The sequence below is a fragment of the Tenebrio molitor genome, chromosome 7, assembly GCF_963966145.1.
Source record: "Tenebrio molitor chromosome 7, icTenMoli1.1, whole genome shotgun sequence".
NCBI classification, from domain to species: domain Eukaryota; kingdom Metazoa; phylum Arthropoda; class Insecta; order Coleoptera; family Tenebrionidae; genus Tenebrio; species Tenebrio molitor.
The window spans coordinates 10076052-10102697 of NC_091052.1; the positions used below are offsets into that span (position 1 = coordinate 10076052).

Consider the following 26646-nt stretch of genomic DNA (forward strand, 5'->3'; position numbering starts at 1 on the left):
AGAGCCGCTCCTTAGAATTTTATTGGAAATGGTCGGTGAGTGAACTATGATTTTCCAAAATCCAATCTGGCCAGATTAATCTTTAGTGGTAACAATGCAGTAGTGGCACACCGTATGCGCGCTTGCGTTTGGGATCCAAGTTGGGTTGGTGGCGGCGAAACTTTTGGCGGTTAGCGCTCGGAGGCGACCAGTATTCTGCACCCTTCATACTGTTTAGGGCTGTAATATAATCTCACAGTTCGCGTGCGTCGTTATCTGCCAACATGCAAATCATGAAAAATAAAAGCGAGATGTCCTACGTATTCCATTAGGATCGTTTAATTACGACGCGTTCGATAAATCATAACACTTTTAAGTGGATTTTGCATTGTTTGACATGTAACATTATGGACATCATAAACTTTCGCAAACTGTCTAAATGTTGAATCTTGTTTTGGTGTGAGTGTTGGGTGCCGAAACTGTTTGTAGTGTACGCAGCTTTGCATTTCCTGTAAGTAGCCCCGCCGGAAACTACCAAACAGTTCCCAAAATTTCATTGCCAATAAACGATAAACAACACCCTAACAACAATTTTTTAAATATTTTTCAAACCATTTTTTTTTTCAATTTTATTCAACAATCACTTAAAAACCAAAAATAATTTTCCCAACTGGGAGCGATAAATTTATAAATACGCTCTAGAAAACACATTCGACGACATATTCGTTGGTGTGGTTCTAAGAATAATTTCTCGGGGGCCGCCTACATTATTACCATTTTTTTTATTTTATGAAACATTTCCAACAAAGCTACTTTTGCGATTTAATAAAGCTTTATTAAATCAACAAATCTGACGAGTTTTTGCTACTACTGATTATAACATAAAGAAACAAAAGTATAAAAGAGAGAATGGCAGTAGAAATAATTGAAACATGCGTTTCGTTGCGTCGACTCTCGTCAGATGACAATATTTTTTTTTATGATGTTTAAGCTGCAAAATTAAAATCAAACAATAAATATTTGCACGTAGCGAATAATTTTGCATAAAATGTCAAGACCTTATTGACAATACGCCGATTAGCTGATGACGCCAGTTAATTTAACAGACGTTTAATCATTCAGAAACTCCTTTGGACGTTGATGAAAATAATCCGAGTATTATAAACAGATTCATTAATTTTTTATTATTTTCCTCTTTGATGTCATTATCGAGTATAACGTCACAGATATTTTAATGTCGCTCATCGATTTTGTTTTTGTGCTCGTCCATAAAAACGTTCATGAATGACCGCTTATAATTTATTTACGAATAAATTAGTGCGAACGCTGTGCTTTTAATCATAATTTATGAAATTGTTGACTGATGGTCTTGTTACAAATTTATTTCTATTCACTGCTTTTGAGCACAATTTATTAAACTTTCAGTGTAATTTAAATCCGTAATGATAACCCATCATCCAAATTAGAAACGATTTTAATACCACTAGAAGCTCGTCTTGTACATTTACGAATAAGTATAAATATTTTTACGACCATTAAAGAAACATAACAAGGACTAGACCATTACACTGTATTAAAAATGTTGGTTGAGAGTGTACAAATTCATGTGAGAGCTTTCTTCACCACTTCATAAACTCAACAAAGCTGAATTATTACAACCGGAGCTGGAATTCTAATTAGAATGACAATGCTAGTTTGTGTATCCAGGTGGTCTAAGCAGGAAGTGTACGGATGTCCTTAAATTATTTTACAAAACGTTTTCTAGCGGCTCTTGGAAATGACCCAATATGTCAGTGGTTAACAAGATAGCGCACACTCTCACAAATCAATCGTTGGATTAAATAATTTATTAGGAAATAAAATTTGCGCTCGATGCAGGTGTTAACAATAGATTGCAGTTAATTTATTTTTGGTTATCAGCGGGAGAAACAATGACTGCTGCGAGTTTCGTCATTTCCGCAACGTCATAATTTACGTATAGCAGACAGTTGGAAACGGTGCTAATTGCAAAATCGTTATACGAAACATATTACAACTTCTGGTTATGTCTGGAATGCCGATTTTCGTCAGAAGTGTAACAGAACTCAAATTATCAACTGAACTTTCTCTAATTGAATTAAATTTAAAACTTCTCTGGAAACTTTTGTAATCTAGTCCAGTAAGAAAGTCGAGGAGACATTCATCTAGATGCAGTGGTTTATGCGATAATTTCGTCGCAGATTATTATTGACGACTTATAATAAAACAGAAGCAATCAGTTTGGTTTCGCAACCAATCATTGTGTTGGAACATTAAGTGTATTGTATTTTTACAGTTTTGCTTTTATCTCCGTTTAATTGATTTACCTCGTTCATTTATTAGGAATTTTATAGACCGACCGCGTTATGAACTGCGGGCAAATATAATTAAATCAATTTGATTTCGGTGCACATCTTTCTGCCCCCTTGAGCAAAACGAAGCCCAGTTAACTAATTATCCTCCAAAATTTAAAACAATCCTTTGGTTTAATTAACGAGGCAAGTTTTCAGTTAACTCTCGCGTAACCGAATAAATCGTAAAACAAGAATAATAAATGCTCGTGGCATTGATTCGTTAGCCCGGCGCATCCACCATTTTTCTATTTGAAGTGTTTGAAAGGAACTGGTTAAGGGTTATTTTTAATAAGAACGTGGGTCTTAATGCTTCGTCGACAACACCACGAAAAATCTGCAATCGAGGTAATTTATTAGGAGGAGGCTTTAAACTCTCGACGACATTCAAAACGGTAACGCATTAGTCATGTAGACGCAGCATCACTAGGACGAATTTAATTAGCGCTTTCTTCTCCGAATCCTAAACAAACAAATTCGAGGAGCGTCTCTTTGTTCCCAGGTTGTTAAAATATGCAGGCTACACAAAACTACACGCGATTAAAGTTTTATAATTCCTGTTCGCGCCTCCAGATTTGCTTCACGCGTTACAAACTTTCAAATAAAGTTAAATAAACATTTTTTAGCGCCGCCCCGGCTCGGCTTTACGGCGACCCTTACAATAAAAGACTTCACTTGCTCACAGTCGGGTATGATGGTAAACACCCGACAAGTTGGGCACTTCGCCTTGTTGAATTTTTCGAAAACTGGGGATAAATCCTGTCTCCGGCAGCAAACTATTGTCTCGATGCCAATCCTCGGGAGAACACCTGTTCAGCCGTTACTTTCGGATGTTGCGATTTAGCCTTTGAATGATTCGGCGGAACGAAAGCCAACTTTTGGAAGCCTTAAGATTCGATCCCATTTAAATTCGGTTAGACGCCTTCGCTCCCTCGTCGAATTTATTAACAGTCTCAATCCAGTATAAATTGGGAGAGAAATAACACTGTATTTTAAGATACGCATTTTTAAAATGAAAATTTCACCCGGCAAGCTATCGAGGAAATGTTGTAAGTGCGACTGGTGGAAAAATCTTCGGACAAGTTTTCCAGTTTGGACTTCGAATTGAATTATTGTAACGTTGTTAAAATGGATTTAAGATTTTCCCTAACCGGTTTTGTTGGAGGGACTTGAGTTATGCTCAAAGGAAAGAAATTACCTGAAAACTGGGGACATTTGTATCGGAGCGGTCCAATCTATTGGAACTAATTGAGAAGAAAGACAATAATGACGTTATGGTTTGAGTTTAGAGCAGGGAAATTGAGTTTGCAAGTGCGTCGATAAATCGAGCAACGAAAACTGTTTGCTCTATTTCGTCCGTAATTACAGTTGATTTCATTTGGTGACAATTTGACAAAAACAGAAGTGGAAGAAATATTTGTGTCTGCTAGAGTTATCGATCGTCAGACTCACAGGAAATTGATATTTCTCTAGCAATAAACCACAAATACGGCCACAATTACGGCTTTAATTCCCCATAGACGTAACGCTGTCGATATTCGACCAAAATGTTTGGTTTTACTAAGATAAACTTCCGTATATTATGGTTTAGATATCCTCCATTATCTCATTATCTGGAATCCTAGAGAACATATTTCCACATCGGTGAAACCTGCTCAAGGAATTACCTCCGAATTTAGAATTGTTGTTGTTGTGATACTTCTGTATCAATCGGTATTCAAAGAAACTAATAATTTTCACAATGATTGACAGCTCTACAAGTAAATTATTACTTCGTCTGATTTTTCGTGGCTGTAATTTGAAGAACGATTCAGTCAAAGTCGTCAGTTTTCAATTCGTCAACGTCAAAAAAACACTATCGAAATAATTAACTGTCCGTTAAGTTAACTGGCATTATGAGCTGATTGGTATAAATATGCCAATAAAACTTTATTATTGGACTCGTCAATTTTTTACTGTTCACCTCTTCGACGCTTTTACATTTAAACTTCACGTCTGGGATCAATCAGAGATTTTTTTTTGATCCTGACTAGAAGATTTTTTGCAAAAGCTCCTGCACTGTCTTTTTATAAATGTTTTTCTCATACACCTCTTTTCAAAGTTATAAAGAAAAGAAAAATAATTGCCCGGCGCATCCACCATTTTCCAACATAAGCGTCACGACTATTTTAGGCATGGGGCTAATACCGAGTGACTATCAATGATTGAAAATTATTTTGTTATGTTGGTAACACATTTGAAATCTTTAGTTGGCAACATCGTTAGCATGACACACGCAATTTTCAAAATTGAAACGAATAAACAAACAAAACAGTGTACTTCGTGACTTAACCTAACCTAAATAGAAATGATTGACAGATGATGCACGGGAAGATTTGCACTACCAGCTGCATCAGTGTTGCCAATCCACTATTTTGCTTCAATCATTTATAGTCACTCGGTATTTAATATGACGTCTTATTAAATCAAATTAATAATGTTTTCAAGAAGATAATGAGATAGGAATATTTGAGCTCTTGAATTCTTCTTAAAGTTGGCGCTGCAAAAATAAAATTTTTTAGTAGCAAGAATTTGTCTGTGCTTCATAATGAAACTGCGAAAAATGTTCCACATTAGTAAAGTTCTAAAATTAAATCCTCATAAAAAGGCGAAAAATTATTTCGACTAATTTGAATTTGAACGTCCATTTGGAGTCCGGTTCGCTACAAAGTTGGTGCTGCGAATTATCGCCGAGTTAATAAAATTATTACAAGGCAATAAAAGCCTCCAGTTTAATAAAAACACGTAATAAGTTTCGCTGTCGAATTATACCCACGTGAAGCCGAAACTAATTGTTTCTCGGCCATTTCTCGACAAGAAGTGAGACAAAATCGAACGGACAGTCGTGCTAATAATCGAGCTTGTCAAAGCTCGTAGTTGCGATGAAGATCACTGTTTTGTGCTTTAAAAATGCGGTGAGGGTAAAACGAAAGAGCTCGGACTACAATATTTAATTAAAATTAATGGCCCTCGTGTATCATGTTTGTGCACAAAAAGAACATGTAAGTTTTTGTGCAACTTTGCGTTCTAATTGGATTCATTTGAGTGGGTGTGTTAACCAGTGCTGTACCTGCCACCAACAACAACCTCATTTGAAGGTTTTATAAACTGTCAGTCTAGCACAAAATCACTTTGCTACAAAGTAGTCAACGTTGTTGTCTAGAGAGTGAAAATAAATTAAGTGTTTGTGTTAACTGCGGACTGGCTGGGGGGAAATTGTTTAAAGTTTAAAGAATTTTCACTCGGCTGAGAAGGGGATTTGAAATTTGATTTCCGCACTCGATAGGCAAAATATTTTTGTAGCGTGCCTCCTCACAAATCCGTCATTACCTCCACACGCTAGTTATACGAGAGAGTTTCTCCAAATTTCATTATCGATTCGGCTAAATCGAGCTTTCGTCGAGCCGAGTCAAAAAAAATTTTGCATTTCCTCTATTTGATTATATTTTGTGCTTCGAAAATGATACACATTTTATTAAGAGCTGATTCGGCTATTCACTTCGCTGAATTCAGCGATTCTGTAGAAAAACGGCGCAGGAAATAAGTTTTTCTACAAAACTGCCTGTCTGAGACTTTGCAGCTTTAACGATGCGAAGGAGCCATTAGGCGACGAAACTGCATAGAAGTTGGTGCAGTTGCAACTTTACTAATCTCTCAAAGTTGGAAAAGAGACGTCCAGTAATATTCCCGTGTGTATGAATCAGTGCAACTCTAGTCCATTTATATTAATTGCAAAATAGTTTAATATCCGGCTTGATTCAATACAATTCATTTTTAGATTGAGGAATTAAATTGTAATGTTGATCTGCTGGAGTAAAATGTTGTTGGTGATGCTAGAAAATTATTTTAAAATTTATTAGCGAGTTTATTTTTAGTGAACAATCAGGCGAAAAGGTCAGAGGAAATTGTGGTACGAAAGTAATTAGACTTCGTTGTGCCTAACAAGATACGACCTTAAACGTCAGTTATTTTTTGTCGGTCATATTTGCCATAAACATGGAGGTTCTATAAAAGACATCGAGGACATCGATGTATTAAATTATGCAAGAATCAATTGCTTTTTATCACATAATCTGGCTAAATGTTGTCTGGTTCGATTCGTGCTTTGAACAAATTTATAAATGAAATTCCCGAAAAGCTTTCTGGCTAAATGTCTGGAAAAGGGTTTATGTTTATCGTGAAGTAAAGGGATTAATTTCCATGCAAATTCAATTATAGGCTTGAATATGAACTGTAACCGTATTGTGGTTCCGGCATAAACTCCAAACAGTCTCTGCAATTGTTATCCTGATCGGTACAAAGAGAATCGAAGTAGTCTGACTTCCATCTGGCATGTGAAATGGTCGTTTAATGGAAATCCTTTCTTTGCGGGTAGGAAAAAAATGTTCGAGGATCAAGCCTGGGGGTTTAGTTTTGCCAGGTCTGTCGGGCTTTAATCATAACTGTCACCTGTAATAAAAAGAAATGTATCATGGCCCGATGTTTATGTTGGCATTTTTCAGTAGTATTTAAACACGGTTGAGCTGCTACAAAAGGCCAAACCCAAGCAAATCCCGTGTTAGATCAAAGCTTTATGCCGGTTAGTATTAGTAGTACAATAAAACGTATCTCTCTTATCGCAGGACGGGGGTGAATAGGGACGGCCTCGACAAAAACTTCTTTATCAGGTAGGCAGTGTCGTAGCCCTCAAGTTATACGACGATACGAATAATGCCATAAATTTGAATTTTTTTCCGCCGAGAAAAACTCTCAATATCGCGAACCAATCTTGCAATTACGCTATCGCGGAACGAATAATTACCATTTAAAAAGCGATTCATGCATTATTCAACTTCACAATTTGTATTGTAATACCCCATAAGTACTCCTTGATAATGTTTATTTGATTTGAACTGTTTCATTCACAAATTTGCGACGAGCTACGCCACCCGATTTGAATCCGCCGCCAATTTGCATATCAAGATGTAACTACTCCCCAATTTATTCCCCCGTTTAGTTACGCTCCCAAAGCAACCCGACGATACACAAATTCTGCACGAATGTTATTAAAGGAAGCTGTAAATAATAACACAATTCGGTACTCTGATTAAAATAAGAATTATTCAAGTCTTGATAAAATAACAATCCCAAAATATCCTGCATTTTTCAGTTCTCTCTTTTCACTCCTTTCCAACATTCAAACACTTTTTATTCTTAACACTTGTTTTATCCAGGTTAATACCTTCACCCCTTCCTCTCTACATTTGTCACCTCTTCGTTTTGTCCTTTCACTTACTACACATTTTTATTGTCTTTCAACAGAAAATTGTTCTCAGTTACTCTCTCTAATTTATTTCTTACATCCCAGTTTCGTTACTTTCTCTCCTGCCTGCCTTTATTAAAAATAATATTTTATGTTTCATTTGTTACTAAATGCCAGGATATTATTTCATACAAAATAATTACACCAAGCTCCTCGTTTCACCTAATAAAATCTAGAAATAGTTTCTAATATAATACATTGTGACCACTACAATGCAGAAACTGAAGAGATTAAGTTGTTAAGAAATCTGCAACATTTTTATGAAAAAATGGTGGAGACTCCATCCCCAACATTAGTTAAGAAGACGCCAAGACATTTTTGCAAGAAAGATGAACATACCTCTCTTACTGCTAAAGTTAGATAAAATCTACTAATAAAATTGTGACAAATAGAATACAAGAAGCTGTATGACTTCATCCACGGCGTTAGTTAAGAAATTGGCCTTTTTGAGCATTCTGAAAATAATTTGACTTGATAATAATAAACACTGGTTTATAAAACGCCATTTCTCCAATTTGGATGATGAAAATTTCGAAAGAGTGCAAATAAATCGCTATTAATTCGATTGACTAAAGATTAAGGGGTATACGACAAATTAGACATAATGTTCGTTACAAAAAATATTGTACGAACTTCGATGCGAAAAGACGTATTCGGCACATTCGCTCCTTCGTCGCCCGTGCCTCAAACAATGCGCTCATGCGCGAAAAATGTCTTCTCGCACTCATTTCGTAAATAACTATTTACACATCAATCTTAATAACAAATGTCCTATGAATGTAGCTCGGAAAAGGACTCATTGTTGTTTTAATCAAATCAGAACACCGTAAATTACACTTTGGAAGATATAAACGATCAAAACTGTAAAGTGCCAAGTGCAAAATATCAAATTTCTTTTCTCTTCTAGCACAAATCCCGAACTGAAAGGAGGCAAATTTATAAGTACGTACATAAATCAGAGACAACTATCATGTGAACAATATTTATAATAATCCTGTTGTAAATGCAGGAAAAATTCAAGTATTAAAGGCTTTTGCGTTGTAAAAATTGATAATATTTCTTACCTTTTCTTTCCTGCAAGTTAGTAAATTTTGAAAGTTGCAGAAAAATGAGGTGTGTTAGTACACCACCAAACAAACAAGACCAAAGGTCGTAAATCAATTACAAAATGTCCTTGTTTTAAGTCGCAACTTAACAAGGAAAACTTTACTGGTAGCAGAGCCGTGAAGTTTTTCCGGTTATTTATGACAGGAAATTCCTCGTTAGGTTCCGTGCTCCCGTGTATAATTTTCCGGGCTATTTATTATTAATAAATTCACAAGCTTACCGCTTGTTAATTCACCATCCTTTAATTGATGACCATTCGAACGTCACTTAACAAATGGAACATTTTCAACACATGAAACGGCTACAGCAGTTTAAATTCGTTAAATGTAAATTAGTCAATTGATGTAGGGACTTTTGTTTGTTTGCCGTGGTACATTATCCATTGGCGGTCTCTTTTTGTCGAAAGTCCCATTAATAATTTATAACGAGGGCTGTTGTCGAACTGTTTACGTTGTTGTGACGTCCGGAATTCTAAAATTTTCTCCTTGCCAATCGATACTTTTTGTACTGGAACGTCTCCAGATTCTTCCTTAATGTGTTGATTCAGAATCGACTTCATCGTGATGCGACTCAATTACAAAAAAATGATCCCACCGGCTTCTCCTTCATCTTTTATCCTCACTGCAGCGGTTGCGTCGGTGAAAGTTTTAGATACGCATCTCAACAGAGCAGTGCTGCAAGCTCTAAATTATTTCCAGAGCTTTCGAGCACACCAAAATTTGAAAAAGAATCCTCTCAAATATTAAACGATATCAACGTAAGCCGTCGATTTTTTCAATATTGTGTTTTCGCTGCTCACACCGGTCTGGAGCAAGATCCGGTTTGTCAGACGGCAGCGATCAGTAATGAAATCAACAAAAATGAAAAACAACATTTCTCCTGTGCGACGGTTTAATCGATGAGTCTGGAATTTCATCATCTGTCGTAAATTTGCAGCAATTGTTTGAAATCGTAGGTGCAAGTGTGGGTGTACAGGTTTGTTGTATGTGGGACAATGGTCTGACCTAAATTCCAGATGTGGTTTAATGGAGGGAATGCATGATAAAAATCATGATGGAGATCTATTTGTGGCCATGCTCCTTTAAACCCCAATCGATAATGATGATGAAGAGTATGCATGAAATTAAACATCCATATAGATGATCACAAGCTTTGAGAGAGACTGAACGGGGCGATACTTTCCACTTTGATAGACTCGAAACGCCTCCCTTTTGCAGGGAAACAAACCGTTCAAGCCGCAAAATAACCCCAGAATTCGTCACAGGTGCCTTGATGAATGTCTGCACATTTATTTTCGACTAGATGTAATGAATAGGTTTAACGCTATCTGAACGTCGGTTATTTATTATGTGTCATAGTGTAAACGTTGCACACCTCGCAAGGAACCACTCATGAATGATTCAGGCGATCTGGAGACAACTGAACTTTTTAAATTGCAGATGCCTTCCGGACACAACTGAATGATTAGTGAGGGAATAAGAGTGACACCACTTCAGCAGAGTGCACAATTACGCCTCCTATCTACATTTCCTTTCGACACAAAAAAATACAAGTTTCTCTTTAATGAGACTACCAGCCAGGACGACACGGAAGAAGTCTGTCCATCTTCGTTGGTCCCTCATTAATAACAAAGTAAACAAATGTATTCGAGTTTGCGAAGAAAAGAGAAATTACCTGTGTGCCAACAAGAAGAAAAATTAGTGCGAGCAGGCGAATGGAAACGACATTCTCACTTGATTCAGGAGTGTTATCTTTCAGCTTGACCGAACTCCGTGGAAAGTAGTCATTGTGTAAAAATTATAGTTTTGTTCGTTGAAAAAGGATGACAGTTGCCATGAGAAACAATTTTCTTGTTGATATTAACGACAACGACACCCTCAATGGAAGAAGGCTAAATGTGGGACAAAAATGGAGACAAAAGGAAATGTGTAGGGAATAATGAAGGTAATTAGGTTTGAACCCCAAGAAAAAATTCAACAATGTATTTGCTGCTCCTTTGTTCCGTAGATACTAAAAATATCCAAATTGTGTAGGTCGAAGTGTGGTCCATTATTACCACAAACAATAATTACCTTTGTTTACGTATCACAATTTCAAATTAATTTATTAAATGATAACCTTTATACCGAGGGTATTTAGCTTATTATTAAACAATTCGTGATTTTTATAGATTTCATGAAATACGTCAGTAACGAAAATTACACGTTTGTGTAAACAATTGTTTATAACGTGATTAAATTAAAGAGTTCAAAAGCGCCACTCCAGGCAATCTATAAGCGCACTCCGTCTACAAATAATTAATAACTGTAATAAGAAACCTCTCAGGTATTGTGGTAAATTTAACTTCCAAAATTTAATTATTGCTGTAGATACACGCTTTGATGATATGCCTTATAAGCGAACGTTTATGTTTCTGTCGTAATTAAATGTATACCAAAGTTTTACGTCATTATCCTTGGACTATTATTAGAACAATGTAAATCACGCTTTGGCTCAATATTTACCTAAATTTAACCGCAAATTATTCACCGAATTTACCTGTTCAAACGAGTTTGTCCGTTCGTTATTTATATATTTTCAACGAGACGCAAATTGGTGGATGCACCTAGGAAAACTAATCAGAATTCTCTGATCATGATTCTAATAATCATTTTCACATTTTCTATCATTTTATTACCGTTCGTATCGATTTTATTTTATTTCGAACAAAAATACGAATCAACTATAAATTTTCCGGGTTTATGCGACATTATCGCATAAATCGTGACATATAAATGTTTACAAACGTGGTCATGCAGTTTTTTTTGCATCGAATTTGTCAAGTCCATGAAGCACAGGTTTTAGAATTGATGTAGCTGAAACGGCAACAAAAATCATTATTTTTAATCATGACAAATCCTGGCGCCTCCACCATTTTCGCATTACATAAATTTGCTGATTTCTTATCTAATGACAGCGATGGAGTCATGCAGTTTCTCGCATTCGATTCACTACAGTTAACTGTATAAAACGCAGTGTTTAGATTCGATCTGGCTCGAGCTATAACAGAGATATTGTTATTTTAATGAAGGATTATCCCGGCGCCTCCATCATTTTTGCATGAAAACTCGTTTGCAGATTTTTAATATTAGGAAAACAAAGTCTGTAGTTTTTGCACACAGTTCGACAAAATGAAGTCTACAAAACATAGTTTTGAGATTCGAACTCTTCCAAACAATAACAAAGATACACTAAATTACTAAATACACTTTCAGTGTAAAAAACATACATTGTTTTTTTTGGATGATTTTAAAGGACTAGTGCGTGAATGTCGATTTCGCGTACTAGTGCTTCAAAATAGCCTGCGACCGCATAGTAGTGCGCGAACATCGATTTCGCACACTACTATGCGGTCGCGAAATGCCATTTCGAAGGTAGTGAGTTCAAAAAAGAGTATAAATAATCTTTGGTAGCAATAAAATGGTTATTTTATTGTAATGTTTTACCATCAAAAGGGAATATTTAGTAATAGTGGGTCTGAATGAATACCTTACGAAATATTCTATTGTTCAAATCCAGATACATCCTTTTATAGAATCACGTAATGAACAGAGTTGTTCGGACTGAAAGGGTAAATAAAGGAGGATCAACTCGAAGGCCTTCAATTGTAAATACATTTATTTTCTATAATTACAAAAAAAAATAAGTACTTACAAAAACAATGTTAAAATTACACTCAGTATTTGAAAAAGTTAAACACAACAATAGGGTAGGTAGAGGTCTCAGATTGTCTCATGAGTTATGAGTCATATCTGCGCAAACGTCTGAAGTAGGCGCTACAAACTGATCGGAAAAGATCGTCTCTTTCTCGTCTAAGTAGTCAAGGTTTTCAGTTTTAGTTTACAGATTTTTCACTGGTTTATCGCTCCGCCTTTCCGCAGATATTTCCAAGGTCATAGCCCATGAGAGAATCCAACACCTCTACAACTCACAATTTTTTTACAACACATTTGTTTTGGGTTTTCGTTAAGATCTGGCCACTTCTGAACCAGAAGCATTCAGACGTCGACACCTCATGTTTCGCCCCACATAATATTATCACCACCGAATTAATGGTTGTCAGTTTAAAGTTGGACGTTACAGTTAAAGGTCTCCGAGAATTCAAGAAAATGCCACTCTCAATTAACGTAGATGACAATGACGTAACAAAGGTGACCACGTGTACATACGCTATGTTCGAGAAATGACGGTTTCACTGAGTGCGGTCTTAGGCAGTCATAAATCTTGACGAGTGGGTCAGGACCTTGATTTTTTGCAAAACGAAAGGACATGCAGGAAGCAAATGATCAAGAGTCAAAACACAACGAATTTATGTCGCCTCCATGAAAAATGGAGTTATGGGTTTTACGAGTACTCCAGCAAAACACATGGTCGGAAGTTAGTCGCGCAGATTTCACAAGTTGAAAACACAACGGTTCGCTACGGGGAGTTATCGTGGGTGATATGGGATTTAATCGCAATCCCGATGGCAACAACTTCACCTCTCGATGTCGGCGAAACTTTGAGAATTACAGACGTGGGTGTATAGAGAAATTTTGACTACATCGGAGCTTAAATCCAACTTTCACTATACAGAGGATATTCTAATCTCTGATAACTGGCGCCACAGTGGGAATTTATGGAATTCAGAGGAATCTGCGCGCTGATAGTCCCAGCTCACAGTTGGCTCAATTTTATTGTATATTTGCATTTCGTAGTTATCAATAATAATCTGTCAAAAGTACCCATAACGGAACCGTCAAGAATATGTTCTTGGTAAATAGCTCCTTATCTACTGGTCCTATGATACAAACAGCTATTATCAACTTCAATATAACGCGAGATCTTATTATGATCGATCATATCTACGAGTGGTACCAATAAAGTTTTCCTTGTTAAGTTGCGACATAAAACAATTTGTAATTGGTTTACGATCTTTGATTTTGGTTATTTGATGACGTACTTATACACTTAATTTTTTTGCAACTTGCAAAATTCAGTAACAAATATGCAACGTGGGAGGGAAAAGGTGAGAAATATTGCCAGTTTTACACCACATACTCTTTTAATTCTTAACATTTAAATGCAGGATTATTTCACATCGTAGGTGCTTGCGATTTATCTGCATATGTATGTTATACAGTGTGAACATAAAGTTTGGAACAAAATTCATAACAGGCTTATATTTATGATATTTTTAAGAAAATCCCTCGGATACATCGATTTTATTTTGAAAAATGCCACCCCGCCACATGCAACTAAAATGACGGCATTGTATTTTGGGCAATGACGTCATCACCTATTTTTTTAACACAACCCCCACTTTTTACTTCACTTTCTGATAGACCTTCCTATACCTAAACGACTGACAAAAAAATTGATATCTTACATAACAATTTTTTTGAGAAAATGACAAATTTTACGTCAAAAATTTAATTTAATTTTTAATGTAAGAATTTTAATTGACTTCAAACAGAAACACACAAACATCTAAGGATAACAATAAGATTTAATTCAAATTGTCCCCGGCCAACAATTTGGCGCTCATAATGTTAGGGTTTATTTGTTCCATTTCAGCGCGAATTCTCCGCCGTAAATCTTCTAAATTGTTTGATCTATTAAAATAAACCTTCTATTTTAAATAAACCACTAAAAAAATCTACATTAAAAATTAAATTAAATTTTTGAAGTACTTAAAAATTTTTTCTCAAAAAAATTGTTATGTAAGGTACCGATTGAAACTTGACAAGTTAATATTGTCAAGTTGATGTATGTTTTTTTCAAAATATTTTTTCCTAAACCTTGAAGTTATCCGATTAAAATTATTGAAGGTTTGGCACACATTTCGTAACCTGCCTATGGGAATTATTTGTTTCGTCGATGCCGATAAGCTAAGAACAAAAAACAAATGCAAAAAGCTTTCATTTGTTTTTTGCTAACTAAAGCACAGCGGTTAACTGCTGCGCCCGTTACTGTGACCTATAATGAGAGGGTGGAGGAGAAAAAAGAGAATCATATGGTAGATATTAACTGAGAACAATTTTAATAATAAATATTTTAAACTGACCCTAATGAATCGCCCATACCTAAGATAATGACAATGGGCCGTATCACGACATCCTTATTCAATTTAATCATGACTCTAATTAGTAATTACCTTGGTGACGAATTCATCTCTTTCTGGCAGGTTATAATTGCATAAATCTATATTAAAGACCAGTAAAACCCGTTACCTTGCGTGTATTGTTGAATATTTTATTTGTTCCACACTTGTAAACAGTTTTACAAACTATTAAAAATTCCAATATTAAAAAAAATCGTATGAGCTTTACACGTATTGCTTTGGAAACGCACGACACTCATATCAGCACGGCTGTAAAATTTTACTGGCTAGCCAGTTAAGAGACATTTTCAAAATGAATACAGTGACTTGTAAAACTGACGTTTACAAGTGCAGAACAAATAGAATGTAATGTTCATTGTAATGTTTTACCATTGAAAGGGAACATTTAGCAATCGTGGGTCTGCAAGAATAATATACAGGCTGTCCCAGAAGTGCCTTCCCAGAGAAAAAAGGGAGTATTTGGATAAATGTAAATGAATTTTAAAGAAAAAAAGTCCTATCTCAAGCAATAATCGAGAAAAGACATCCTAAATTTGACTAATCAGAGTTGAGCACCATCACTTAAGGTAGAATGACCGCAATTTTGCGTTGCCGGGATTCCACATCAGAAAACGTCAAAATTTCTAGTAAATTTTTCGCTGATTTCTGCGATATCAATAATTGTTTTTGCTGTCTAGCAACCTGTCCGATTTTTTAGTAATACCTGAGGACGAGCTTCTGCGATTGGTGAAATTAAAAACCTTATAACTCGGTTATGTGAGCTACAAGAAAATTTATTTTAATCATCTTTTGCTTTCAGCACATGTCTGTTTTCTATGGGGAGACAGTTCTGGGACAGACTGTATAAATAAATATTTAAAAAAGGTAAACACAGCAATTCGGTACAACTGACAAACATTTTGGAACATATTTGAAATATCAAATCTTTCAATTACTTAAAAGAAAAATTACACATTTTTGCTGGAATATTTTGGAAATAGGAAAGAGGAGTAATCATGTGTCTGCATGACACAACAGTAAAAATGTATTTTTGTACTCATAGCCTTGAAAGCAACGCTTCCAACATCCAAAGCTCGCTCCGAAACGAGTGCTTCCCGGTCGACTCGAATGTAAAAATTGCAAAAAACACTGGCCCTTTGAGGCATTAAAAAAAAATCTGTCTTGATAATAATAAAATTTAGTTCATAAAATACAACTTCCCTGGGTTTTCTTCCATTAAAAAATTACGGCAAGATTTATAATCGTTGAAAATTGTTCCTACAAAATTCACAAATTATTGCAAAAATTGAAATACCAAGTGAAGCAATTGTTTCCAATAACCAAAGATCACTGCCTACTTGGTTTTATGTTCGTTTATGTTTAATGTTTTAAAACAAAAAAATTTAATTTAATTTTCGTACAAAAAATATTATACGAACCACTTGCGTGAAGACATCTTCCGTTCATTCGCGCATTAATTATAGGCACTCGCTCGTTCGTCGCTCGTGCTTTAAAAAATGCGCTCATGCGGGAACATCGTCTTCTCACACTTGATTTGAGATAGTACATTTGTTTTTGTGTGGTTTGCGTACTTGTGTCACTTTTCAATTAAATTTTAGTCGAAATTTGTTGTGGGCGATTTAGTTTTAATTATTTGTTACATTTTTTAATTCGAATTACATACATTGCTTCAAATCGCCTTGTTTTTAGGTAACCGATTAAACACGATTTTACACAGTATAGGTACACCAGACGAATTCCGTCGAACATTACATCAGCAACATTTCTAATTTCACGTAAAATGATCGAGACAGTGAAGCTCGAGCTTAACAAGCTTTTCATTGCAGGAGTGTCGCCGCCTCGACCGCAGCTATGAACGGCTCTGACTTTTTAATCCTGCCTGGTTGGGAGCTCATAAACTTGACTTTACCGGAAATGAACTGGTCGAACAGCTCTAACCCGGAGCGGGACGCTTGGGAGCAATGGAGTTCCCTGATGCAAGACCGCGCCGTGGTGGTGTCCCTCCTGCTCCTCTTTTCCATGACCACCGTCTTCGGAAACATGCTGGTGATCCTTGCGGTCGTCCGCGAGCGTTATCTCCACACCGCCACCAACTACTTCATAACGTCACTGGCGGTGGCGGACTGTCTGGTTGGCTTGGTGGTGATGCCGTTCAGTGCCCTTTACGAGGTCTTGGAGCACACGTGGTTCTTCGGCACCGATTGGTGCGACATCTGGCGATCTCTCGACGTGCTCTTCAGCACCGCTTCCATCTTGAACTTGTGCGTCATCTCCTTGGACCGCTACTGGGCCATCACTGATCCCATAACATATCCCATGCGAATGACCAGGATCAGGTCAGCTCTCCTCATAGCGGCGGTCTGGGTCTGCTCCAGTGCCATTTCTTTCCCTGCGATCGTTTGGTGGAGAGCTGTGCGAACCGAGCCGATCCCGGCATACAAATGTCCCTTCACCGAACACTTAGGTTATCTAATTTTCTCGTCGACGATATCCTTCTACTTGCCGCTCTTCGTCATGGTGTTCACGTATTATCGAATTTATCGCGCTGCGGTTGCTCAAACTCGATCCCTCAGACTCGGTACCAAACAAGTACTGCTGGGGTCGGGGGAGTTGGAACTGACTCTACGGATCCACCGTGGGGGTACTTGCAAGATTCCCAACCCCGAGACTAGACACTTGTACTCGACCCAAGAAGACGAACCTCTGACGGCGCTCCAGAACAACGGACTGTCGAGGATGGCGTCGACGAGGTTGGGACCCCACAGCAAGAACTTCTCCCTGAGCAGAAAACTGGCCAAGTTCGCTAAAGAGAAGAAGGCGGCGAAGACTTTGGGGATAGTGATGGGAGTGTTTATCGTGTGTTGGTTGCCGTTTTTCGTTGTGAATTTGCTGTCCGGGTTCTGCCTCCAGTGCATCTGGCACGAAGAGATCGTCCTCGCCGTGGTCACGTGGCTCGGATGGATCAACTCGAGCATGAATCCTGTCATTTACGCCTGCTGGAGCAGAGACTTCAGAAGGTAAGACGCATGAATTTGCTATTTATCTTCAACGGAAGTGGATGTTGCCGGCTAAAAATTGTAGCTTGACGATGGTTAATTCTTGAGATAAAACTATTAGTCCTAATGGCTCCAGTAAAGATCCGGCTAAGCTCGCGCTCGGTGGTAGAATGTAATTATAACGTTCAGCCTGCCGTTCCGTCCTTTATTTACCATCGCTAAATTTCGTTAAAACAATCATTTTACGCCACATTGAACGCACTAAAGTTAAATTGCAGCCGATAAAAATTGCGTGGAAGCGATTGAAGATTACGGAGAGGCACACAAAAATTTTATTTGTTTGCGGGACGACTTCTTTATATTCTCCAAGCATAAAGACCTTTACTGGCACTAATATTTTACGTCCGATCGCACATACTGTTCCATAATAGATGTCGTTTTAATTTTTCCATTCGATTTTAAACGGCCGTTTCGTCTCTGGAATACGTGGATGCTTTATTATATTTTTCGAACGTTTTCCGCTGACAGATGACTACCTTAATGGGGTTTCTTGTCGCGACACCCCTGATGCAACCACCACCGAGCTTTATGATGAAAGTATCGATCTGGTACAATCTGTTACCATCGACCAACACGAGGTATAATAGCCAACCACCCGCAGACATAATCATGATCTGGGAGGCAGCGCAGCGTAAGCAAATTATTTTCGCCGCTCAAAAAATGACCGACATTTTTATTTATTAACGAGCGATTGTTGCTGCAGACGGCGCTTGCTTTTTTCCACGGATTTTTGAATCGCAAAAATTATTACATTTTTCATGTGAAAACGTTCACTTGCTTGAAAATTTATAACGCGACTATTCATCCACTTTTAAACGGTTGCTTTTAAATGCCGTCCCGCTCCGAAAAGCTGCAAATGGGCCATTCTCTTTCATTCAAATGGAAAACATTCGAAAATTATCACTTCCTGAAACAATATTGACGTCCGCACTAGGACACGTCCTCTCAATAAAACAATCAGCTTGTCTCATCCTCCCACAAAATCAATTCGCCATAATGACACCCATTTTGTCAAACGGACAACTCTATCGAATTATACATTTTCGAATTTATTTTCTCTAAACTTGCTCTCACATAAGATCCTCGTCGTTCCTTTGATTTAAAACACAAATTCTTTTCCCCGGACCGGCAAAATTGCATGGCGAATTGCATAAAATATCTCAAGATGCAATAAAATTTTACGACTACTCTCCTTGTTCCAGCACAATAAACCTCTGCGATTTAACAGACAGAAGCTTCTATACTTTTTCATTTAGAAAGTATTTTACTGCTTTATTGGAGACTCTATATTGAAAATTTTCTCAAACAACTCACTTTCCACTTGTAAAATATTTTCCTGTATAATCCTGTCGACTGAATTTTATTACGTCGTCTTAGTGTAAAATAAATTCTTGAATAAAGTGCAATGTTCACAGAAAATTTACGTCGTCGAGAAAAACCAGACGGTAGTTTAATCTGTGAAATGACGAAAAACAACCAACTGGATGGAACAGAATTTCTTCGCGTCATCCTTCATGTTTGACGCCTCGAGCCCCAAACAATTCGATTATCTCACGTTAAATTTGTGCTTGAGCAATTTGGCGGAAGCTCTTGATAGGATTTGGACTTGTCCGATTGGCCAAAATTGAATTCACTTGGTCTGTCATTAAGGGAAATGAAAAATTTGAAATTCCAGTCGTGTTAAAAAAATCCGGCGTTGATGGAACCGATATGCTGATTTAATTAAGGGATAGTCGTGCGCACTAACCGAATTCAACTTTTCTCTTGAACCTTTTTAACATTAGTACACCAATCTTGCTAATAAACTCATTAAAACTTTCTATAGAGTTAGATAGAACACGTTCCTTAAAAGAGATAACTTTCCCAGACTCCCCGGTTTTACAGAGGCAATCATGTTATTGCCACTGGATACTTTTAATAAAACAAATATTCCCGATCCAGAAATATCCAGACGCCGGCTTTAAATTCGCTCGCATAAAATTAGGAACCCCACAATGTTGTTATTGATATTAGGTTCGCATTGCCATGTTCAATTTCTGCTGCTGATAAATTCTAACCATCTGTTGGGTCTGGAAAATTTCCCTCCGTTTAGTTTCCAGTGCAAATGGAAAAATGGTGCTCTTGATTTGTCAGCTTCTCCGGAAAAAAATGACGCTTCGCGTTTCGCATTTCTTAAATTTATGTCGTAACAGAAAACGGACGGGTGCACGTTTACATTTCCAAAAAATCCATCTGAAAATATTTTTCGGCTCGTTTCTGTCCTAGTTTTAGTCGTGAGTTTCGTTTTGTTCGTAGTGAATCAGCGCTTTCCCGCGATTGGTTTCCTTAGATAATACGAAACCTTTCATAACGCAGGTAGATGCCAAATAAGCGGTGTAAACAACAACAGCGGCGCAAAATTACGTCTGGAGGTGTTATAAATGATGTTTGATGTTTTGGGTTTTCGTTATGACCTGGCCACTTCTGAACCAGAGGCATTCAGACGTCGACACCACATGTTTCGCCCCACATCCTAATACGATCACCACCGAATTAATGGTTGCCGGTTTAAAGTTGGACGTTTCAATTAAGCGGTGTCCGAGAATTCAAGAAAATGCCACTCTCAATTAACGAGGATCTTCGTGACAATGGACGTAACGAAGGTGACCACGTGTACGCCATGTTTAATTCGAGAAATGACGGTTTCGTTGAGTGCGGTCTTACGCAGTCATAAATCTTGAAGAGTGGGTCAGGACCTTGATTTTTTGCAAAACGAAAAAAGGACATGCAGGAAGCAAATGGAAAAAGAGTCAAAACACAACGAATTTATCTCGCTTCCATGAAACGCATAAAAATGGAGTTATGGGTTTTACGAGTACTCCGGCAAAACACATGGTCGGAAGTTAGTCGCGCAGATTTCACAACTTGAAAACACAACGGTGAATTTTAATGGCTCACTACAGGGAGTTGTCCTGGTTGATATGGGATTTAATCGCGATGGCATCAACTTGTCTCGATGTCGGCGAAACTTTGAGATTTCCAGACGTTGGTGTATAGAGAAATTTTGACTGCATCTGAGCTTGGATCGAGCTTTGGAAGTGGCAGAACGTTAATTTCGCGGCTCGGTCTGAAATGCGTTCGGTTAATTGCACCGAAACTGGTTGAAGTGATTGGATAAGGCGCGTTTTCAGCTGAAACGTCTCATTCAGCGATACATAAAGCGGCGCCGTTAGGTAAATGTTATAAATTCTCGCAGACACGCGTACACAAATTTATCAGGATAATTCAGCCAGAGTCGGGTATTTACCGTAACCAAAACGAGGATTTCCTTTGAGTCGCTTCGATATTTACGTTTTCGCGGGACTATAAATGAACGGAGTCTAACGAGGAATTGTGCCGTGAGGGTAGGAAACGACGATTTTCGCACCTTCCTCTCGCCGACTCTGTCTTTGTTGCTACGCACGGCTTTGATTCCAATTTGCAAATGTATCCTTTCTGTGTTTTAAAGTTAAAAGAGAAGCGATATTCCCTTTGTTTGCCAGTCAAGATTGCTCTTGTCGACGCTGTTTGTCTTGTAATTGAAGCATTTTCCAGGTTCCAACGCGCTAACTTTCATGACACGGTGTACTCTGATCACCAATAGCTGGCGCCACTGCGGGAATTTAACGAATTCACGGGAATCCGCGCGCTCACAGTCCCAGATCCCAATTGGCTCAATTTTGCTTTATATTTTCATATATGTATATTAATAATAATTTATCAAATCAATCGTACCGACAATAAAGTAAAGCGCATGCGAACTGTCAAAAATATGTTCCTGCATCTCCTTATCTATTGGTCCTATAGAGTCATTATAACTAACGGGTGACTATTAAAATTTTCACTTGGAGTTGGCTTTGAACGAGTTTTTATTTTTTCTGTTACTTTAGACACACACAAGAACGAACGACAAATGTCAGTCAGTACAATTGAATCATAGTTTTGAAATGTCAAACTTGTCAGTGTCTAAGGTGCAACGGAAAACAAAGAATGATCCATAGCCAACTCTAAGTGAAAATTTTAATAGTCACCCGTTATAATTCGCGCGTTCAAATGAAATCTTGGGCTGGGAAGGCGTTGGAAACCGTTAATTGTTGTGCTTTTTTACAGCGTGGATTAATTGAAGCATGTTGACAGCTAACCTAAAATTTTGGGCCAAAAAAATCTTTCTTTTTTTCTTTCTTTGCAATGTTTTAGATTAAAAATATAATAACTTAACGATTCCTATTCTCGAAGCAAGTATCTAAGGGCACCCTTTGCTGAAAACAAACATGTTCAATTATGTCCCGACTGAACATAAACAAATGTCATTCGTGTCAAACGGCGGGAAATTCAAACTTTACACTGTTCTAAACGGTTTACTTTTTCCAACGTCTACTCAGCCCAGGATTTCATTTGAATGCGCAATATAATAAATGGTAGATATACTCGCAATCAATGAAAACCAGCAGTGAAACCGTACCGAATATTAAATGAGTCCGTAGTTGAATGTGCTGCTCCGGTTTTACGAGTCAAATCATCGATTATTAATCATCACGAGTTTGATGAGTAAATGTAATACCTAAATGCATAAATGAGGAACGTTTAAATCGATTAATAGACGCGACTGGCGTTGCTTTTTGCCTCCTGTATTTTTTAGTATTTTAACGATTAGTAGGAGTTTCTTTTCAACCTAAAGTCGCGAAATTTAAAGAAATATTTTTATCTGTCAAATTTCATACATATCATTATCCCCTTGCTACCCTATTTCAGCCAATTAAAATCGTTGAAAAGGGCACATGGCACATGGATTATACTCTCAAAAGTACAGGATATTTCACCAGTGATAATGAGCCCGACGGAACTGAAAATGCAACCCACAATACATTTGCTAAGTAAAGCTGTATTTGGAGGCGGATAATCTCCAGGTTTACTTTGTAAATGTATTGTGGGTTGCATTTTCAATTCCGTCGGGCTCATTATCACCTGTATATACCAAATGTCTACTAGTTGAGAGAAAATTGCAGTCGTACCTCTTCCCTCATTTGCTATTCGCTTTGTGGAACCCGATCGGAGCTTTCTCGTCTAAATCACTAAAATATTGATACTGTGTTACCATAGGAAGTAGCCGTAATCGCGACACTCACATGCATAGTTAAAATAAGGTAAAAGGTAAATTCACGCAAGTCGTTATTTTCGCATTTGCCAAATGGAGTGTGTCATTGTGACATTTAAAATTCCGAGTGTGTTCCAAAAGTGTATTCAGGTCGACGTTTGGCAGCGTCCTTGCGATCGTCGTCTCCGATTCAGGGACAAAACCTAGCCAAACTGTCTGTTATAAGCACACTAGTTCCGGTTGCATAACTCAACTTTAGAGGAAGTTTGCGCTCTACCGGACAGGGTTTGGAAAAGGAGCGAAATTATAACTTGCGAGGGTCAGGTGTGGGTGTGGCACGGCTTATCCTTTTTAGTGAATAATCGTTTTTAAGTTTATTCCAGGCTACTGACATTAAGACCAATTTCCGGAGCGCTTTTTCACCGGAAAATATTAGGAAAGCGCTAATTCCGATCGATTCGTACTTCCTCAAGTCGAAGGTGTTTTTGTTGTAAATGTGTTCGCAATCAATTTTTGTAATTTACAGTGGTACTCGCCAACCCGGCGCCTCCACATTTTTAAAAATAACACACCCACATCTATCTACAGAAGAGTTATTAATGTATTTTATTTGCAAGATAAAGGTCTCGGTTTCAAAAAAAAATAATAAAATGATGTTGTGACCCGGCGCATCCCCCAAATTATTTCCTGCAACCACAAGCTCGCCGATTTATCTCTAGTTGTTCTTAGTTGCATAAATGTAGTTTCACCAGAGCAAACGACCACATTTATTTTACGGAGCTTCCAATAAAAATCAAGACCTCCAGTTTTTTATAGTATGCGTGGGTGCTGTCTTTTCCAGCCGAGAGTCGCCAAAGAATAGGATCGGCATAATAAATTAGTTATAAAGAAAGCAGAAGCTATAAATCATGATTTATCTGTAATAAACATGCCTCATACAAGACAAGTTGAATACTGTGAAATAACAGTTCGCTTTCGGTACTTATTTAAAGCGGGAACTTCTTGGAAATTTGTTTTTTGAATTTTCGGTCGGTAATTAAGCGAACACCAATCAAAGTAATTTATGCAAGATGTTTTTGTTCGAGAAAATTAAAACTTTGGCTTGTCAGATGCTTACTGGAGAACTTTAGCAATCTATCAATATCACAACAAGATTTATTCAAAGGAGAAAGTTATCCCTCATCGTATCGCCCAATCAAAAAGAAAGTGCTTGGCTTATTGAACTGGCAGCTATTTGTCATTTTTGTACTTCAAGAATAGCCGACCGTCTCAAATTCATTTTTCACAACAAAACGCATACGTTTTGGTTTTATTTGAAGAGACATGTCGTAAAATCTTTACGAATTGAATATAAAATCGTCATTAAAGATGTTTGTCGGCGGTGGTTACGAGACAATGTTTGCGATGGTCCTGTAATCCTGATAAATTATTATCGCAGCTGGAGTGTCACAATATTTGGCTTATGCGTAAGTGAAGGAAAATCTACTGGTGGAATTTTCTATTAGGAAAAAAACGTGTTGGATCATTAATAATATGAAATTTTCAAGGAACCATATCGTTGGGGTTTATTGAGTTTTACGGCATCCAGATGCCGACATGGGTTTTTCGATTTATACATCCAATAAAGAAAATATTTTTATGTCCTCACGGGAGACCACAACAAATTTTTGGATCCGACGACAAGACATTTGAGAAAGAGTGAAATTGAAAATCGATTCAAACCACGCATCCTTACTTAATTACCTAAGATGTCAAGAAGTGTTGCAGGATGCAAGATAACAAGGATTTAACACAAAGCAAATAAATTATGTTAACTAAATTTACGATGGGAAGAAGAGATGAGGATGCTGCGATGTACAAAAAGTAAATACATAATAAAGATATCTTAATATTAGTTGAAAATTCTCCTGGCGCATCCACCATTTTTGCAAACAATTATTTAATAACGTTTCGTCCTTGTAGTTGAAGATAAAGCAATCAATATAACAAGATTTCAATTTATGGATCCTTAAACGGCCTAACAGAACACAGATAAAACCAAACTTTCAACAAAAATTCTGGTAATTTTTATCATTGATGTTAAAAATAGAGAAATGCGTTTTTTCATTGAATTCAAAATTGTTCAAACTGAACAAAGCCGCTAATTCTAAATGTTTTTTAGGCACCCTTAATGAAAACGGTAATTTTACCTACTCACAACGGACGCACTTTTTCGGACGCTGACCGTCAGTGGTCTGTTTAGTAAATTAGCAATAAAACCGACAAAACCGATAACCATAAATTATGTAAATAAGTATGTATAAAAAAATTGCTAATGTATACATACATATTAATAAATTTATCTATTTGAAAAAGTAGATACAAAACAAATTTGTAATTTTTCCAATGATATCTTTTGCTTTATAGTTCGTGCGATAGCCTAAAAAATTTAATGTGCACCTCTGCCAAAAAGTTTCTTTTGTCTTCGCCTCTTTTCAAGCCTCGGCTGCGCCTCGGCCAGAAATCTCAGACTCGGACGAAAAAGATGCACTTTTTGCCCGTGATACACAAATAACTCCATACCGGGTGATTTTAAATGAATCTGACTTTTTTCATAGGTTGGTAATATTATTGTTGGTTATTCTGCTTTTTAATGTGATAGTTGATATAAACATAGGCGTACTCGCCTATTTGACACAATTTATTAATACATAAAATGTCAAAATGACGTATGTACGCCAATGTGTTGATTAAGGTATCAAGTTTGCCAAAATAATTTATGAAAAATGTTCCCAACTTAAGAAAAAAAGTCACAATCATTTAAAATCACCCGGTATTATGCACCATTTAAAAAAACATTGTGACTGATTTTAAAAGCAAAAACAGAGTATCGTCGAGTATCGAATTCATTATGACAGAATTCACAAAAATCAATTTGCACATCTTCTAAATTAATTTTGTAGAAATTATTTAAACTTAATTTTGTTAATGATGATAAATTATTGATATTAGAAATGGAGAAATATAATTTCCTTCGGCGAATTTGCTGTAATAAAAACAATAAAAATCTAACTTGTCAGATAGTGAAGATATCGAAACATATGTTAAATAATTGTCCCGGCGCATCCACCAGTTTCGCAGCCAATGAAAATTAATGTTTGCCGTGATTTTGTATTCTGACAAATTATTATTGTAAATGGAGTGTCATAATAATATTTGGGTCTTGTGAGATATGAGCGATGTAAAATCTACTGGTCAAATTTACCCTTAGAAAAAAAAATGTGTCGAATCATTAATAATTTTTGAACGAACCATACCGTTGGGGTTTATTGAGTTTTTATGTGTTTTACGGCATCCAGATGCCGACATGGGTTTTCCGATTTATCCATCCAATAAAAGAAAATATTTTTACGTCCTCACGGGAGACCAAAACAAATTTTTTGGTCCAACGCGGAGACACTTGAGCAAGGTCGTAGCCGAAGATCGATTCCGGCCACTCGTCTCTACTTAATTACGTGTAATTTAAGCGCACTAATTTATAACGTTGCCATCATCACGAT

The 26646-nt window shown here is 37.0% G+C and overlaps 1 protein-coding gene across 4 annotated transcripts in view; it reads left to right on the top strand.

Annotated features, from left to right (window-relative positions):
- Positions 1 to 253: 253 nt before the first annotated feature.
- Positions 254 to 26646, top strand: part of Dop1R2 (dopamine receptor 2) — a 73166-nt gene continuing 46773 nt past the window's right edge. For 2 of the 4 annotated variants that reach the window (XR_011161077.1, XR_011161076.1), the window contains exons 1-2: positions 13632 to 13843; positions 16765 to 17955. Coding sequence is in view for 2 of the 4 variants with exons in the window: in XM_069054654.1 (XP_068910755.1) it covers positions 16790 to 17955 (1166 nt within the window). In the remaining 2 variants the exon portion in view is untranslated. Of the gene's footprint in view, positions 491 to 13631; positions 13844 to 16764; positions 17956 to 26646 lie in introns of those variants that run through there. The other 2 variants (XM_069054654.1, XM_069054653.1) reach the window with 2 other exon arrangements.